The 20,267-nt window shown below is 35.7% G+C and overlaps 1 protein-coding gene across 9 annotated transcripts in view; it reads right to left on the bottom strand.

The window, feature by feature from the left end:
• Positions 1-20,267, bottom strand: part of CCDC178 (coiled-coil domain containing 178) — a 604,881-nt gene that overhangs the window by 473,453 nt on the left and 111,161 nt on the right. For all 9 annotated transcript variants that reach the window (XR_011379371.1, XR_011379370.1, XR_011379372.1 and 6 more), the window contains exons 10-11: positions 11,079-11,221; positions 7,782-7,935 (exon numbers count right to left, since the gene is read on the bottom strand). Coding sequence is in view for 6 of the 9 variants with exons in the window: in XM_051851309.2 (XP_051707269.2) it covers positions 7,782-7,935; positions 11,079-11,221 (297 nt within the window). In the remaining 3 variants the exon portion in view is untranslated. The remainder of the gene's footprint in view (positions 1-7,781; positions 7,936-11,078; positions 11,222-20,267) is intronic.

Below are 20,267 nucleotides of genomic sequence, written 5' to 3'. Positions count from 1 at the left end.
GAATATCGATCTTAGTAAACAATAGAGTGGGACTAAGAGAGGGAGGAAGAAGGGGGTGGGATTGTGGGTGGCAGGGTGAGCACAATGGGAAGAACCATCATTTCTTGTAATTGTGAAATGTGTGAAGTTTGTAACTGTAAACTATATAGTTCTGCATACATTCCTACTGACTTCCTTCTAAGGGTAGAGTTTAAAAACGTTCTGTGGGACCCCAAATCCCCTTAAGCTGGGTGGTAAAAGAGCATTTCAAATGTTAAAGTGATCATATAGATACGATTAAGCAATAAAGTGATCATATAAATAAGACTAGGGGTTTGGTAATAATAGAAAAGGAGTGAATGCACCAACCTGGGAAGCATTCCATACAGCAGACACTTGAATGACAATCACCTTAAGTAGCACTCTGACCTTAGAGTCAGCCCTTAAGGCATTCTGGTGTGGCTGAAAAGCCCATGAGAGCATCTTAGGCATGGAAAGTCAAGACATTGTGGAAAAAAGTGTTCTACATGAAGGATCTCTGTGAGTGAGAGCCTAGTGGAAAGAAGAGGCCATGAAAGAAGGATGTACTTTTCTCTAAAGGGAAGAGAGAACTTCCACTTTGCATATAGCCTTGTCTAAATATGGAAGGAGTTTGTGGATTCAAAAGACTTCCATAACCTTGGAAGCTCATGTCAAGAGCCTTGGGTGATGACTGAAGTCATAAATAAGAGTGTTGTTAAATTAACAGGAGTCAATGTACACTAACTTCCCTTGTAGGACCCCTGTCTTCTTAAAGTTGAATTATAAGAGTAAATGGTAAAACTTGTTCTGAGAAATTTACTTTATTTTAGTATATTAGATGGAGAATATTCTTATGTCTCATAAGCTATAGTTATGTCTAAGTGCTCACACAAGTTGTATCATTCTTAGGTTCTTCTTCAAAGACAATTAAGTTTCTCAAATATATATATATATATATAAACTTTTGAAAGGTTTACTTTTATTGAATTAAATATTTTCATTATACAAAATATTTTTAAAATCAGAAAAATATAATTTTATGCATGCTATCACATTTTATCCATAAAGCACATCGAATATCATGCAAGAAAGTAGCTTTATTTTCATAGGCCAAAGCATTCGGTTGTATTTTGGGTCTACCAATTCATGCATGTCTGAGAAAATCATTCTGCTCCTCTAGACTTGTTTCTTCCTTGGTATATTAGTAGTATTAACAGTAATTTCTAATTCCCCTACTTCAAATAAGGAAATTGCTTAATTTGAATCTTGAGGTAGAAAGCATGAACGAAAAGGCATAGTTGAATGAGCATATTGTCATATTTGGATTCATACTACATAGTTTATAGACCAATAACAGTGATAAAAATTAGCTTTTTACTAACAAGAATATCAAAAATTATAAAATCATTTTATGTGCAAAAAGGACTCAGTTATTTACAAGTTATCTATAAATTGAATTCCCAAAAATTATTGTATACCTTTGTCATTGTTCAATAATATATGAAAATCACAAATAATTCTAAATCCTTAAGAGTTCTTTTTATTTTCTTCTAAATGATAAACTTTAGATGGCTTTTTGTTTATATTAAAAAAAAGAGTTGCAGATAATAGAATTTTTTTTTAAAAAAATCTAACTATGGGAGAATAAAGATGAGAATGGATTTACTAGGAAATTTTAGATATGAAAAGAAGTTGATCGTAATGTTGTCTTAAAGTATGTACCAATTTCAAGATGTTTTCTGGCATACAAAAGTCACTGTAGACATGAAAAACGAAATATGTGTTTTCATAGATACAATCACACCACAAATTGGCGAAAGTATATGTTAATGACATGAAGATTGTTAACAGGATGCACAATATCTTTGTGCTTATAAAAACCAGTTATGTTGTATGTACATTTAGGCAACACAAATCTTTCTTTTTCTCTTAAACTAGGAGTTTCAATTGCATAGCAAAAAATAATGTGTAGCAATAATGCATATCATTGCTTTTAATTGAGTGTTTAACATGTGCTCCTAGAAAATCTAGCTTAAAGGTTTTTATAACGAGCAAATTGCAGAAAAAATTAATATATCTAAACTTCATCATGTTCTCATATTTCCAAGAAAGTATTATAGTCCTCTAATGATTTCCATAATTGAAAAATATTACTAACTCACATATTCACACTTCCCATCAAAATAACATTTTATTACAACATCAAATAAAGCAGGGTCAGATTTGCCATTTCAGAGATGATAAAAACTTTTTTTAAAAAAAGATTCTATATTCAGTGAATAAAATGTCCCTCTTTGGTAATATTTTATTAATGGAGCTACTTTTATTAATGACAAATTTTATCATGATTACAAAATTGAGATTCATAATTATTTGGAAACACCATACAATATTTTAAAAATTTATACTAATTGTACTACAATATGCTGATGCTTATAACAGTCCCTGGTGAGGAATTATACATTTCAGAAAGCTCCATACATTCCTTAAAATTATCAAGATTTATGTGAACAGCTACACTCCATGCTCTGTTTCATGAAGTTCTTTCCAGGCTCACAGTTAACAATTATTTTAATCCCCATTTCTTCTTCTCTTTTTCTCCCTCCTTCCCTTCCTCTAGCTTCCCTCCTTCCCTTCCCTCTTTCTTTCCTGTTTTCAATTTATTCATTGGTTCTCTTAGTCATTCAACAAGCTAATATGGGACAGGCACTGGACATATTGTACATAGATAAAACAAAAATTACATTGTACCTCCTTCCCTTAAAATCTTACAGTCCCAAAAGAAGAAATTATTGATTTCTATAGGGCTTTACAAGTATGAGTATAGAAGTAAACATGAACTAGAACTAGAGTTCAAAGCATACAGAAAAATGTTGAGAGATGATTTCACCAAAAATTTCCCTCCTTTCAAGATGACTTTTAAAACAAAAACACTCAGCGGTAGGCATGCAGCAGGCTGAGCCTGCTGGGGATGCCCACATACCATATCAGGCTGCCTGGTTTTGAGTGCTGAACTCTGCTTTGGATCAAACTTCCTGCTAACACATCCTGGGAGGCAGCAGAGGGTGTCCCAAATATTTGGTTTCCTGCCACCAGTGTAGGAGATCCAAATGGAGTTTCAGCCTCCTGACTCTGGCCTGGCTTTGCCCTGGATCTTGTGGGCATTTGGAGAATGAATTGGCAGATAGAAAAATCTCTCTCTGTCTCTCCCTCTTTAGCACTCCGCCTTTCAAATAAAGAAGTAAACTTAAAAGACACCAAGAGGTGTCAGCTAGCCAATAATAGAATTTGATGTATGAACTGTCACACACAGATGTTATAATCAGAGGGAGAAGTATTCATGAAGTTTCTGGAAGAAAGAAGGCACTTATGCATTTCAAGTTGTTCCCTGTAGCTCAAGACCAGAATTACAGAAATAGAATTAGCAACAGCAGACTGGAAAGACAAACAGGGCAAACTACAGGAGACTTAGTAAGTATCACTACCTATTTAATGTCAGTTTTGTATTACTCATTGATCCCATCAACTCTCCTCCAGTACTTCAGCCCACTGTTTCTTTGTTTAGTGCTTTCTGTTGGTTTTTCAGTTTAATGTTTCAGCCTTGCCTATTTCTGGCTCCTTGTTCATAGCCTTTGTAGAGGTGTAATTCATTATCATATTTATTCAAGGTGCCTATTTTCTCCATTACTTTAAAAATCTCAAATCAAAAACCAGTACAAAGGTTTATAGAAGGTACAGTTTAGTAAGAAGAAAATTATAGTGCCCATTAAAAAGATTTGAAAATAACAGAGTTACATGAAAATGCTAATCTGGAAATAAATACAGAGAAAACTTTATAGTATAAATTACAGTACAATAATAGATCACCTTAGTAAAGGAATTAGTAGATACAAGAGGCATATAATTGTAGAAACTAGAATATACATCAGGGGAAGGGTCTTCATGTTCTTAAACCATTCGGGAAGAAGTTGAAGATGTCAAACTTGCTTCAGATTTCGTAAGTGAGATATGCATTCAAAATATTCCAATATCTTATAAATTTAAAATTTGTAAAAAAATAAAAACTTAATTTTGAATATAAATTAATTCTAAACATAATTACCTTATTTTAGATATGATAATCTTATCTAGAAGCATGGTTCCAAATTACATGAAATAAAAACTTTAAAAGTTAAAAATAGAAAAATTTACTGTTTTAATAGATATTCTAATAAAATTCCACAATGATGAGTCAGAAAATAAATCAGAAATTTAAAACATTTAAATTAACATGATTGCACACTTGCAAAATGAGTATTATTAGATTGTATTCTCAAACCAGAGGAAATATCTTTTACAAATGAAATATTTATGCGAATTGCCCATATAGTAGGACACAGATTAAACATTAATAAACTTTAAATATTTTTCTATTTATAATCATATCAATTACATTAAAATCAAGTTTAAAAATAATTTTAAAATCAGTAAAGATACAAGGATAATATTTCTAACAACGACCACAGGCTGGTTTGGCAAAGATGATTCAATTCCTAGAAAGTTTCAAGAAAACTGGCTAAGGTACAGTTTAGAAAAATTACACAAGTAAAGGGAAAGATAGATCATTGATACATTTGGGAAGTTCCTATCATAGAAGATTCATTTCTTTCCAAACAATTCATAAATAAATTCAGTGCCAATAATATTTCCAGAGAAATCTGAAGGAAATGAATAAGATAATGCTGAAATTTATATGGAGTGGAAAGGGTCAAGAACGATCTGAACCCATGAAGAAATATAAGATTGGAGAATTAATCCAAATGCATAATCAATATTCATTATTGAAATACACAGACGTGGAGTATTGTGATAAGTTGCTCAGTAGATCAGGCAAGTGTGAATGGAAAAGAGATCCACACACACATGGAAGCCTGATATGTGATAAAGATAACAGTAAGTGTTTATACATTAAGAAAGGTGTGGCAATCAATTATATTACAATTTACATTTATAATTTGTTTTTGTATGTTAGAAAAATGTATAACTGGAACTTCCCTTCATATCATAGCAATACATAAATTTCATCTATACGTTGCTTCCATATTTGTCATGTGAAATATGTATTCAAACATTTGGAAAAATTTATTTCAAACTTCTAAATAAAATACAGAATTAAGGAAAAAATCCTTAATTTTGAGCAATCTAAACATATTTTCATCTAAAAAACATAAATATAAAAGAAAATTTCACTCTCTCTCTTACTCTCTGTCTCCTGATCTCTGTCTCTCTCTTACACTCTCCTTCTCTCTTTTTTCCTTCTTCACCCCTTCCTACCTGTCTGTTGGATTTCCCCCAATAAACTATTTCCCTTAAAAAAAAAGAAAAAAAGAAAATTTCAAATTTCAATAATATCAAATTCCTTAAACATGTTCAGAAAAGCACAAAGCTCAAAGGAAAGTACTTATCACTTATACTATTTTTAATTGAAATTTTTTCCTAATTAGAAGTTATCATAAAGAATTGAAAATAAACCAGATAAAGAAATTTTTAATGTATGTAGTTCAAAAATGTTTAGTATACAACAAATGCCTGCAAATCAACAAAAGGCAGTCACTCAACATTCAGGGGGAAATTCATGAGCAGTTTTTTTTTTTGGGGGGGGTACAAAAGGAAATGAAAATGAACCTCCTAAAGCTATTAATGCATACTTATTCCTATTAATAACTAATGATTAATAAACCATAATGAGATACAATTAAGAGGCTTTAGAATATGACAAAAGAGCATCTTTTTCACTATAGATAGAAATACAAATTGGCACAGGAATGGATAAGTTTTTCTTTTACTGTTCTATTTTATCTTTCTTTTTTTAAAAAACTTTTATTTAATGAATATAAATTTCCAAAGTACAGCTTATGGATTACGATGGCTCCCCCCCCATAACTTCCCTCCCACCCACAATCCTCCCCTTTCCCGCTCCCTCTCCCCTTCCATTCACATCAAGATTCATTTTAATTCTCTTTATATACGGAAGATCAGTTTAGCATATAATAAGTAAAGATTTCAACAGTTTGCACCCACATAGAAACACAAAGTGAAAAATACTGTTTGAGTACTAGTTATAGCATTAAATCACAATGTACAGCACATTAAGGACACAGATCCTACATGAGGAGTAAGTGCACAGTGACTCCTGTTGTTGACTTTATCAATTGACACTCCTGTCTATGGCATCAATAATCACCCTAGGCTCTTGTGATGAGCTGCCAAGGCTATGGAAGCCTTTTGAGTTCACCGACTCTGTTCATATTTAGACAAGGTCGTAGTCAAAGTGGAAGTTCTCTCCTCCCTTCAGAGAAAGGTACCTCCTTCTTTGATGACCCGTTCTTTCCACTGAGATCTCACTCACGGAGATCTTTCATTTAGGTTTTTTTTTTTTTTTTTTTTTCCAGAGTGTCTTGGCTTTCCATGCCTGAAATACTCTCATGGGCTTTTCAGCCAGATCCACATGCCTTAAGGGCTGATTCTGAGGTCAGAGTGCTGTTTAGGACATCTGCCATTCTATGGGTCTGCTGTGTAGCTTGCTTCCCATGTTGGATCGTTCTCTCCCTTTTTTATTCTATCAGCTAGTATTTGCAGACACTATTCTTGTTTATGTGCTCCCTTTGGCTCTTAGTCCTATCATTATGATCAACTCTGAACAGAAATTGATCACTGGGACTAGTGAGATGGAATTGGTACATGCCACCTTGATCTTTCTTAATATTTTATTATTTCCTTTAAATCCAGTAAATGACATAGACAAAAGAAGAAAGTTTCAACTCCATGAAGGCCACAGTGGTTCCAAGCATCAGGACTCACGCACTATTGCTGGTTTTAGAGACAAATGGAACCGGCAGCTGAAGAAGGCATGGACCTTCCCATACCAGACATCCTGTGTGGACAGCCACCAAGGCAATAAGAATATCAGCTGGGAAACTACAGGAAGTGAGTTTTATCACAACTGAAGGACCCTGGTGTGGGGAGCAACCCGGACTAGACTGAGTTACTGGAATTAAGACTTATTCTATGCATCTGCTCTCCCACAATATGGCGCTGGGAGAGAAGTAAACAGCTTCCGCACAGCTGCCTCCAGTTCAACTAATAAACTGTAGGACTTGCTCCTGATTGGAGGAGAGCAGCGTACTCGGCGTGTGGGCAGCCGAGTTAGGATTGGCGGAGGAGGACTATAAAGGAGGAGAGAGACGGCATGCACCAGGAACATCTATGGGGAACATCTAAGGGAACCCGTGCAGCCCCCGAGAAAGCCGGCCGGCGGTGTGCCGCTCCCCTGCGGAAGTGGGGAATGTGGCCAGGGGGAACTGCCCTTCCACGGAGGTGGAAGGGATAGTAGCCAACCCGGGAAGAACCAGCAGCAAACCCGGGGAGGGCCGAGCAGACGAAAGAACAGCGCAGGGTCCTGTGTCGTTCCTCCATGAAGAGGGGGAGCGACACCCTGGAAGTAGATTCCCCCTGACCCTGATGGCTGCAGAGAGAAATGCAGGGCTGCTGACACCTGGCAAGACCTGGCACAGAGTAACCATTGATCAACTCACGCTGTGCCCAGGCTTTGCACAGAGAAATGTGAGATAAGAACTGGGTGCTGTTTTAAGCTGCTAAGCATGTGGCCGTCTGCTATACAGCAACAGAAAATTACCATTGGTAGAAGCTTGACTAAATATTTGCTGATTGTCAGAAGGAAAATTTACCATTCACAGCTCATAACTAAAATCTTTTCCTACTTTTATGTATGAAAAACTCACCGCAATGGATAAAGCAGCTACTTCATTCCTTGATGACTTTGTTTCCTTTATTACTTCAGTCACTTCCTCTTCTTGCTCCTCAATATTAACATTAACATTTTGTATTGATGTATAGTAATGATTAAATAGATTGTTGAGTTTATCTAACTCTCTTCTAAGAGAAAAAAAAAGTTGATTTTAGCCACATTAAAAATTATGTTTAAATTAGCTTCCAGCTGAACAATAAGTATCAATGGAATTTGTCTATTTCTAAAATTTCTTCCATTTCAAAGTGACTTCCCAACTCCTTAAAAAAAAAGTACCACTTTGACATTAGGTAAATAGTGAGAAAAAATCCATCAGTAGTATTTATCTTGACAAGAGAAAGAAATTATAGAAACATGACTTAGGAGTGATTTAAAGTAAACCTGCATCTGACTGGCTTTCAGATGAGAGAATTAAACCTCTTTGATTCATAAGTTGGGTAGCACAGGGATGGAAGAGCAAGGGAAAAAGAAGGAAAAGATAAAAAGAAGAAAGAGAAGAAGATCTGAAGTGAAAAAATTGAATCTTTATGGCATGAGAAGTTAAATGGAGGGAAATGCAGGTTAAAACAACCAGAACTTGATTTAAAGTAAAATAATTGCCAAGGAGATTTTTGTTGCTATATGACCCCCTAACAAAGAAGATCAGGGCTGGTCTGTGAAGCTCCAAACCTTTTGTCCTGTTAAGCAGGAGATTCATTCCAAAAACAGAAGTTTCTTTAGATAATAGCATGGCAGTTTAATATAAGCCCCCAAAAATACACTAAGAAATTGATCAAATTACCATTTTCATAAAATGACAAGTGATGCAGATAACTACAACTTTTATCCATATACAGTAAACAAAATAATCTTGGACATTTATTTGAAATCTAAATATGAGAACAAACAGTAAACAGTTTATCTGTAATAAAACCATACAAATCAACATGGAATAGAATAGTCATCTAATAAAGACATAGAAAATACATACAAAAAATTCATAAGGAAATAAGTGCCAGTTTCCAAGAAATACGTAACATACTTCAGGAATTGGCCCAGCTTCTCATGCAGGAGTCAAGTCAGCTAAAACCCAAAGATGCACTCTCACTACAGCAATGGAAATTAAAGCAACAAAAAAATGGGCAAGAACAAGGTCCTTCTTCACCCTTCCATATCTTGAGAGCACAGCTTCTCTTCCAAAATTCTAGATGCTGGATTGGCAATGAGAGGTAGGGAGCCACTATGTTCCAAAATTGTAAATAAGTTTGGTTCAGTTTCCTTCTTTTGCAATTAATTTTTCTTCTCTCGATGGAATTTCTTGCCAGAGAGCAAATGATGGACCTTTGTCTGAAATGCACTTTTCCATGCAGTAGATGGCCATATGTATGTTCTTTTACTATCCTATTTCCCCTCTTCCCTGATTCAGCTGATGCCACCAAATCCTCAGTCTTTTGAATAATATTTTTCAGAGTAAAAATCTGCTTCTTCCTACTAGGTATTAAATGTCGCCATTTTTATATTGCTAAAACAGAGTACATTAAGAAAAATAAAATAGGAAGGATCGCTCTACTCATTACTGAGTAGTACCATGTAAGTATAGGTATCAAGAAATGTTGATACTCATGGAGTAATATTTGACTGGCGGATTAACCAAGCAGAATAGGAAATCCAGAATTAGATCTACACAAATGTGCCCAAATGACTTTTGAGAAAGTTACAGAAGCAATTCAATGGAAGTGATTTAATATAAGGTGTTGGAATCACTGGCTATACATAGATTAAAAACAAAACGAAAAAAATCTTGGAGTAAATCTCACATTTCATATACATTTTAAGTAAAAATTATTCATATATCTAAATATGAAGTGTAGAACTATAGTATTTTAGAAGCAAGCACAGGAGGAAATCTTTGTGACTTAGGGTTCAGGCAAGAGTTAACATAAATGCTTCAGGAAAGCAAATATTGGTGAATTTAATTTCATTCAAATTAAAAACCTTTATAATTTGAAATACCCTCATATAGGGAAGAAAAGTGTTTCCAAAAAGACAGAAATATTTTCAAATTACAAGTATCTTCAATATATACTGGATTATTTACTTACATACTCGACCATAAATCAAGAAGGAATTGGAAAATGGGTGAAATGAACATAGAACTTAACAAAAGAGAGAATGGGATCAGCACACACACACACAAAGATGTTCAAGGTAATTGGCCAGTTGGGAAATGTAAATTACAGCCATACTGAGATATCACCATAAAAATATTAGAAGGGCAAAATTGTGTAAAAGATAATAATGTGTTTTGGAGAAACAGGATCTCTCATTTGTTGCTGGTGTGAATGTGTGGCTTTCTGTTTTCCATGGATTGAAACGATACAATGGTCACTGACAATGAAGATAACTAGTTCAGTTAAAAAGAAATACTAAACAATAAGAAGTTTGCTATTAAAATTTTAAAATATATTTCCTCATAATCCATGAGTGAAAGAAAAAAAATGATAGGAATTATAAGCATATATCTTAATTATATAAATGTTAATGAAAATATATCAGGTGAGTTATAAAACATTTATTTATGAAATGGCAGAGAATGCTTGAGGACATGTTGAAATAGATATTAAATAGGGAGAAATGAAAATATCTTAACAAATAAATGTTAACTTATATCTAACCCTATGATACAGATGTGTTCATTTCGGTTACATTTATTCGGTTCTAGCACTGTAATAATTATGAATTTTATATAATAAGTAAATATCAATTTAAATAAATAAAATTTTATTATATCACAATAAAGAATTTAAAGGCAATGAAAGGAAATAGAATATGTATCAGAACAAAATAAATGAAAAATTAATTATTAATATTCTAAATATAATTAATCTACATATTAACATATTAGATTTTAGGGCAATCAAATAAAGTCATTATTAAAACATTGGATGCTATTTTTATAATGGATAAATTTTTATATAATTTGCTTAATAATAAACTATGTTGGATATTTTTAATGCAGGGTTATCACTACTGCACATAGTATATATTTATATATAGCATATCCTTAAGGAAATTTGCCAATATTTGAAGATGCTTAAAATTACACAGATGCATTAAGTTTTAGAAATCTACAGAACTTCACAAGTATATATATTTTAATTTACATAATTAGATAATAAAATACATATAGCAATAAATTATTTGCTATTTATCCAAATTTTGAAACACAAGGTGTTTCATTTTACTAACATTTTATTGCTAAATGCAATATGCAATTCTAAAATATTTTTACCTGTAGCCATCTATTTTTGCTTCATCATTACAAATATCTTTTTCGAAGTCTTCTTTCATTTGTTTAGCCTTAAATTTGGTGTTTTCATATTCCTCTATAACTTCTTCAAGATCTCCATGAGTTTTTCTGCACAGCTCCATTACCTGGTATTGAAATATATTTTTTCTAATATATGTATTTAATGATTAATTAAAAGAAAGAACTTTAGGGCAGATTTTCTTTTTTTTTTTTTAGTTTAATTTAGGCAAAAAGTCTTTCACTTACATTTTTCCTCCCATAGTTAATCTACTGTTTAGTGAGTGGGGTTTCAGTTTTCTTATTTTCTTATAGGATTGAATGCAGGGGATATATACAAGTTACTGTCATGAGCTGCCAAGTCTATGGAAGCCCCTTGAGTTCACTGACTCTGATCATATTTAGACAAGGCCATGGTCAAAGTGGAAGTTCTTTCCTCCCTTCAGAGAAAGGTCCCTCCTTCTTTGATGACCCATTCTTTCCACTGAGATCTCACTCACGGAGATCTTTCATTTAGGGTTTTTTTTTTTTTTTTTTTTTTTTTTTTTTCCAGAGTGTCTTGGCTTTCCATGCCTGAAATACTCTCATGGGCTTTTCAGCCAGATCCACATGCCTTAAGGGCTGATTCTGAGGCCAGAGTACTGTTTAGGACATCTGCCATTCTATGGGTCTGCTGTGTATCTCACTTCCCATGTTGGATCGTTCTCTCCCTTTTTTATTCTATCAGCTAGTATTTGCAGACACTATTCTTGTTTATGTGATCCCTTTGGCTCTTAGTCCTATCATTATGATCAATTGTGAACAAAAATTGATCACCGGGACTAGTGAGATGGCATTGGTACATGCCACCTTGATGGGATTGAATTGGAATCCCCTGGTATGTTTCTAACTCTACCGTTTGAGGTAAGTCAGCTTGAGCATGTCCCGAATTGTACATCTCTTCCCTCTCTTATTCCCACTCTTATATTTAACAATGATCACTTTTCAGTTAAGTTTCAGCACTTAAGAAGAATTGTGTATTGATTACAGTATTCAACCAAAAGTATTAAGTAGAACAAACAAAAAAAAATACTAAGAGGGATAACATATTAAGTTGCTCATCAACAGTCAGGGTGAGGGCTGATCAAGTTACCGTTTCTCATAGTTGATTACTGATGCCATAAACAAGAGTGTCAATTTGTTAAGTCAACAACAGGAGTCACTGTGCACTTACTCCTCATGTAGGATCTCTGTCCTTAGTGTCCTCTACATTGAGATTTAATGCTATAACTAGTACTCAAACAGTATTTTTCACTTGATGTTTCTGTGTGGGAGCAAACTGTTGAAATCTTTACTTAATGTATGCTAAACTGATCTTCTGTATATAAAGAGAAATGAAAATGAATCTTGATGTGAATGGAAGGGGAGAGGGAGTGGGAAAGGGGAGGGTTGTGAGTGGGAGGGACGTTATGGGGGGGAAGCCATTGTAATCCATAAGCTGTACTTTGGAAATTTATATTCATTAAATAAAAGTTTAAGAAAAAAGTTAATGTCAAAAATAACTTCAATATTCTGGTTAATGTGTCCAAAATTAAATCATTATCTTTTCACCACAAAAAACAAATTACTTTTATGGTTTTAGTTGTTTGAATGGTATATTATTGTAGAATTTTTAAAAAAGATTTATTTGACAGGAATAGTTACACAGAGAGAGAGGGAGAGACAGAGAAAGGTCTTCCATCCACTAGTTTACTCCCCAAAAGGCTGCAATGGCCAGAGCTGAGCTGATCAGAAGCCAGGACCCAGGAGCCAATAGCTTCTTCTGGGTCCCCCACACAGGTGCAGGGGCCCAAGCACTTGGGTCATCTTTTACAGCTTTCCCAGGCCAGAGAGCTGGAATGGAAGTGGAACAGCCAGGGTGCTAGTGGGCTCCCATATGGGGTACCAGCACCGCAGGAGGAGGCTTAGCCTGCCACAACATAGGACCAGGTCCATAATGTAGAATTTTTTTAAAAAATGAACAAATACTACCTTAATTTTACTCAGATCAGAATAAATATCTCAATATCATGCAAAAATATTTAACTTTACTATTTTTATTAATAAGCACCAGAAACATTCTCTTTTCTCTTTGCATCTCTCCCTCCTGTCTCCTTGACTTTCTAACTCTGCATGACATTATTTTTACATAACATTCCTTTATATCATACATGACTCATTACTTAACTCAATGTCAATTTATATGAACATTATGCACAGCCTGGCATGTGCTACATCATGAGATGCATAACATAAACATTGTGGTGATGAAGAACCCTGTAACAGAATTGTACATCCTGAAATATTTATTCAAATGTGCTTTTAAAGGAGGATTTGCTTAGCCAGAATGTAATGATACGTATTTTGAGGAATTTCCTAAGCACTGGCTGATATTATTCTCCAGGAAGGAGTAATGATTTGTACTCTGACAAGTAAACTAGAAGAGAACCCATGATTCAACAGCCACTCCAACATTTTCAACTCTATTTTTCTGAGCATACTTTTCAAATCAACAAACTCCAAAGAAATATGGGTACATTTTACTTAGATTTCATGATGCTTTATAAAACAACTTGGAGTGACCAGTGCTACGGTGCAGTGGGTTAAACTGTTGCCTGCAGTGCTGGCATGCCATACAGGTTCAGTTGGAGTCCTGAATATTCTGCTTCTGAAACAGTTCCCTATAAATCTGCCAGGGAAAGTAGTGGAGGTAGGGTACCTAGATGAAGCTCCTGGCTCTATTCAGCCTGGCCCAGCCCTGGTCGATATGGAATCTAATTTCTCTGTCTCTGTCTCTCTCTCTCTAACTTGACTTTTCAAATAAATAAATAAATATTTTAAAAAAACACTTTGATGTGTTCAAGGATGGCAGAATAGTGACATGGTAGTCTCTTAGGCTAAGCAAAATTAATTACAAAAAAAGTGGAGAAAGTACATTCTGAGGGTAAAGCTGCAGAGGAAACTGCAGAGGGAGGTCCTGTAGAAGCAGAATTGGCCTAGACCCGTGTGGAAGGTGCAGACATGCAGCAAGGAGCAATGAAACAATGAGGGACTCAGCATCTTGGATCCAGAAAAAATGCCAACTCTGGCAAACCAGATGAGACTGGACTGCACAGCCCACACTGCTGTTGATACAGATGGAGGGAGAGCTTAGTAAACTGCACTATATTTGAGTCTGGCCTGTATCCCTCAGGGCAGCAGAGTGACCTCTAACCCAGAGGTGGGGGATAAAAGAGGCACGTCTCTCTTTCTCTCCTTCTCACACTTACAAGAGCAAGCTGCAGCCAGTGGTGGGAGGGCTGGTCCCATTTTTGGACATAAGCAGTTAACAGCTTCTCCAGCTCTTGTGCATGCATCCAGCCAATATCAGGGTCACCCTCTACCCAGTCAGCAGGAGCAACCACAGCAGTTCAAGAAAAATTGACAAGGACGGTCTCCACCACACGGGCTACATCCACCCAGCCAAAGAGGAGGATGAGGAGCCATCCAGATGGAAGGGAAATGCTGCCTGCAGGACTAAAACTAACTGCAGAAATTCAAGCAACAAGAATAAGGAAGACTCTATGACCTTCCACAAAGGGACACATTTCATTATTAGAATGTGAAGAGGAAGAGATTGAGGAAATGCCAGAAATGGAATTAAAAAATTAATCACAGGATTACTCAAAGGCAATCAGAAGCAAATACACAAAGTAAAGAAAATCATACATGATCTGAGTGATAACTTTCCCATGAAATCAACATTTTAAATAGAAATCAGAATGAAATATTAGAAGTGAATAATTCAATACAACAAATAAAAAATGCAGTAGAAAGCCTTAACATCAGAGTTGGTGAGGCAGAATAAAGAATATTTGAGCTAGAAGTGTGGGGAGCAACTCAGACTAGACTAAGTTACTGGAATTAAGACTTATTCTATGCATCTGCTCTCCCACAATATGGCTCTGGGAGAGGAGTAAACAACTTCTACACAGCTGCCTCTCGCCAATTTGACTGATAAGCTGAAGGAGCTGATCCTGCTCCTGATTGGAGGAGAGCAGCGTGCTCAGCGTGTGGGTAGCAGAGTTGGGATTGGTGGAAGAGGACTATAAAGGATGAGAGAGACAACACGCACCAGGAACATCCGGATAATATCTGAGCAGCCCCCGAGAGAGCCGGCCAGCGGTGTGCCGCTTCCCCGCTGAAGTGGGGAAAGTGGCAGGGGGAGCCGCCCATCCACGGAGGTGGAGGGGTCGGCAGCCAACCCGGGAAGGACCAGCAGCAAACCCGGGAAGGGCCAAGCAGACAAAAGAACAGCGCAGGGTCCTGTGTTGTTCCTCCGTGAATGGGGCTCGACATAGAAGAAAATTTTACAGTCAGATCAATGAAAGAAGAAGAAATTAAAAAAAAAATAAAAACAGTGTTGGAGATCTATGGGATATTATCAATTGATGCAACATATGGGTCTTAGGAGTACCTGAAAGGGTAGAAAGAGAGAAGGGAATAGAAAACCTATTTAGTGAAATAATTACAGAAAACTCCCCTAATTTGAGAAAGAAAGGGACGTCCAAGTACAGGATGCACATAGAACTCCTAACAGACATCGCCAGAAAAGATCCTCACCATTACATATTGCAGTCAGTCTCCACAGTAAAGCACAAACAAAAGATTCTAAAATGTGCATGACAGAAACACAGAATACTTTCAGAAGATCTTCAATTAGACTCACAGCTGACTTCACATCAGAAACCCTACAGGCCAGAAGACAATTGTGAGATATAGTCCAAATCTTAAGAGAAAAAAACTGTCAACCCAGAATATTGTACCCTGCAAAGCTCTAATTTATGAATGAAGGTGAAATAAAGACCTTTCATAACAAACAGAAATTGAAAGACTTTGTCACCACTTGTCCAGCCTTACAAAAGATGCTAAGGATGTGCTACACACAGAAACACCGAAAACAGAAAGAAAGTCATCATCATGAAAGAATGTGAAGACAAAAAAATCCCCCAGTAAAAGTACTAAAAAAACCCAAAATAAACAATAAGAATCTTCAGGAAAAATGGCAGGGTCAAGGAGTTACCTATCAATAGTAACTTTGAATGTAAATGGTCTCAACTCTCCAGTTAAAAGATACTGACTGGCCTAGTGGATTACAAAAATATTCATCTATTTGCTGCCTACAAAAAACACACCTGACGAACAAAGATATGCATAGACTGAAAGTGAAAGAATACAAAAAAGCCATCTCATGCTAACAGGAAGAAAAAGAGGGCAGGTGTAGCCATCCTGATATCAGACAAAATAGACTTTAACACAAAAACTCTTAAAAAAAAAAAGCAGAGAAGGAAACTATGTAATGATTAAAGGATTATTACAATAGGAAGACATGACTATAATAAATGTATATGCCCAATCACAGGGCACTTGGCTATTTAAAATAACAATTAACATATCTAAAGGAAAACATAGTCACCAATACAATAGTAACAGGAGACTTCAACACCCCACTTTCATCAATGGATAGATCAACCAGACAGAAAATCAACAAAGAAACAATAAAACTAATTGAGACTATTTACCAAATAGATTTAACTGATATCTACAGAACATTTCACCCCACCATTGCATAATACACATTCTTCTCAGCAGTTCATAGAACTTTTTCTAAGATAGACCATATACTAGGCCACAAAGTCTCAGCAATTCAAAAAAATCAAAATCATACCATGCAGCTTCTCTGAACACAACAGAAACAGATTGAAGTTCTAAACAAACAGCTCAAGAATCTCAAAAACATAGGCAAAAACATGGAGACTGAACAACATACTCCTAAATGAACAGTGAGTCATAGAAGAAATCAAAAGAGACATCAAAAATTTCTGAAAATGAATGAAGATGATAATACCTCATATCAAAACTTATGAGATAGAGTAAAAGCAGTGTTAAAAGGGAAGCTTATAGAAATTAGCACCTACAACAAAAAACTAGAAAGTCACCAAATAAATGAGCTCTCAATGCATCTCAAGGACCTAGAAAAAAAAAAAAACAACAACAAACCAAACCCCATATTAGTAGGAGGAAAGAAATAATTAAAATTAAGGAATTAATAAATGAAATTGAAACCAAAAAGGAATACAAAAGATCAATGAAATGAAAAGCTGGTTTTCTGAAAAAAAAATAAACAAAATTGACACACCATTAGCCCAACTAACCAAAGAGAGAGAGAGACAGAGAGAGAGAGAGAGAGAGAGAGAATGGGAGAAGACTCAAATCAATAAAATCAGAGACAAAAAAGGAAACGCAATTATGAATCATCATGGATCACTACAAAGAGCTGTATGCCAACAAATCAGGAAACCTAGAAGAAATGGATAGATATCTGGACACATATAACCTACCAAAATTGGGTCATGATGACATAGAAAGCCTAAACAGATCAATAACAAAAATGCAGATCAAATCAGTAATAAGGATCCTCCCAACAAAGAAAAGCCCTAGTTCGATGGCTTCACTGCTGAATTCTACCAGACATTTAAAGAAGAAATAATTGCAATTCTTCTCAAGCTATTCAAAGCAATTGAAAGGGAGGGAATCCTCGCAAACTCCTTCTATGAAGCCTGCATCGTCTTAATTCCTAATCCAGTAAAAGGTACAACAGAGAAAGAGAACTATAGATCAATGTTCCTGATGAACACAGATGCAAAAATCCTCAACAAAATACTAGCCAATCAAATCCAGCAGCACATCAGAAAGATCATTCACTGGACCAAGTGGGATTTATCCCTGGTATGCAGGGATGGTTCAACATCTGAAAATCAATAAATTGATAGGCCACATCAACAAACTGAAGAGAAAAAACCATATGATTATCTAAAAAGATATAAACCATTTGACAAAATTCAACACCCTTTTATTGTGAAAATCTTAGGCAAATTTGGTATAGAAGGAACATTCCTCAATATAATCAAAGCAACTTATAAACGAACTCACAGGCAACATCCTACTGAATGGGGAAAAATTGGAGGCATTCCATTAAGATCCAGAACCAGACAATGATGCCCACTCTCACAATTCCTGGAATATTTAGCCAGAACCATGAGGCAAGAAAAAGAAATCAAAGGGATACAAATTGGAAAGGAAGAAGATAAAGTATCCCTAGGAGCCAGGAGCTTCTTCCTGGTCTCCCAGATGGGTGCAGGGGCCCAAGCATTTGTTCCATCTTCTACTGCTTTCCAAGGCCATAGCAGATAACTAGTTTGGAAGTGGATCAGCCGGGACTGGGACCAGCGCCCATATGGGATGCTGGCACCGCAGGTGGCAGCTTTACCGAATATGTAACAGCAGTGTCTACCCTCAATAAGATTTTATAATTATGATTTTATATTGTTGAGTCCATAACTTAGCTATTATAAATTGAGCTGAAATTAACATGGGGGTACAGCTCATTTTTTCATATGCTAATTTCATTTCCTTTGGGTAAATTCCCGGGAGTGAAATGGCTGGGTCACATCGTAGGTCTATATTCAGATTTCTGCATTATCTCCTCCATACTGCCTTTCACAGTGGTTGCACCAGTTTATATTCCCATGAACAGTGGATTATGGTACCCTTTTCCCCCTATCCTCACCAACATTTGTTGTTTGTTGATTACCACATGAAAGCTATTCTGATGGGGGTGAAGTGAAAACTCATTGTGGTTTTGATTTGTATCTCGCTGATGAACTCTTTCTTGAACTCTTTATAGATTCTGGAAACTAATCTTCTATCAGTTGCATACTTTGCAAATATTTTCTCCCAATTCGTCAGTTGCTTCTTTACTTTGTGGAGTGTATCTTTTAAATTTTGATGCAATCCCATTTGTCAATTTTGGTTTTGGTTGCCTGTGTTTCTGGGGTGTTGTTCAAGAAGTCTTTCTGTATGACAGAATGTTTTTTGAGATACATATTCATTTGTTTACTTATTTGAAAGGCAGTGCTACAAAGGAAGAGGGAGATAGAGATCTTCCATCTACTGATTCAATCCCCAAAAGGCTACAATGGCTGGTGTTGGGGCTGGGCCAGGCAAAAGCCAGGAGCCAGGAGCTCAATCAGGGTCTCCTTTGTGGGTGCAAGGGCCCAAGGATTCGGGAGATCTTCCACTGCTTTCCCAGGTGCATTAGCCTGGAGCTGGATTGGAAGTGGAACAGCTGGGATTTGAATGAGTGCCCATATAAGATGCTGGCATTGCATGTAGCTGCTTAACCAACTATGCCACAATGCTGGCCCCTAATTTCTTAATAGTTATGTAATGAGTTCTGTGGGCTAAAGTTAATTTTCCTTTTGTATTTTAACTATTTATTGCCAATCTGGAGAAAAAAAAAATTTATTCATGCTGGTAAGTATATGTTCCACCAAATGATTGATTTTTAGTAAACGCAGACTTTCTGAAAACAAGGATCTTCTATTTTGTGTTTTACTCATAATAATATAACTTTTGTATTTATGTATTCATTTTTTAATATTTGCTTATTTGCAAGGCAGAGCAATGAAAAGCGAGGGAGTGACAAAGAGAGAGAGGTCGTCCATCCATTGCTTCACACCTCAAATGGGTGAGGCTAAAGCCAGGAGCCAGGCACTCCATTCTGGTCTCTCACATGGATGGCAGAAGTCCAAATTGGGGGCCTTTCCTGTGCTCTTCTAGGCACATTATCAGGAGGCAGCTGTTCCAGAAGTTGAGCAACTGGGATTTGAACTATCACTCCAATGTGGGATGCTGGCATCGCGAGCAGTGTCTTAAACTACTGTGTAACAATGACAGCCTCATTTTTGTGTATCTTTGTTCCTTTTTATTGTCCTATCATATCTATAAAAAAGAATATAGAACTATAATTTTGAAGTCAGGCTCACCTGACTTGTTCTTCCCATTCCTTGAAATGCCTTTATCTTTCCTATATTATTACAAATAATTACTAGTCATTTTTGTGGACCAGTCTTCTATTCATACATAAACACTTCCTATTTTTTAATTATAATACATCATAAGCATATTTTGATAAAATAACATTTTTTCTTTTTATCATGATATAATAAATTACACAGTTGGATTTTCATCTGTTGAGCCATCTTTACATTACTATAATGGTCATGGACTGGTGTGTTGTTTGTCTCTATTACTTAAATGTTCTTTTGTAATATT

This window comes from Oryctolagus cuniculus, chromosome 10 (genome assembly GCF_964237555.1).
Source record: "Oryctolagus cuniculus chromosome 10, mOryCun1.1, whole genome shotgun sequence".
In the NCBI taxonomy this organism is placed as follows: Eukaryota; Metazoa; Chordata; class Mammalia; order Lagomorpha; family Leporidae; genus Oryctolagus; species Oryctolagus cuniculus.
This window is presented reverse-complemented; position numbering and strand designations above follow the sequence as displayed.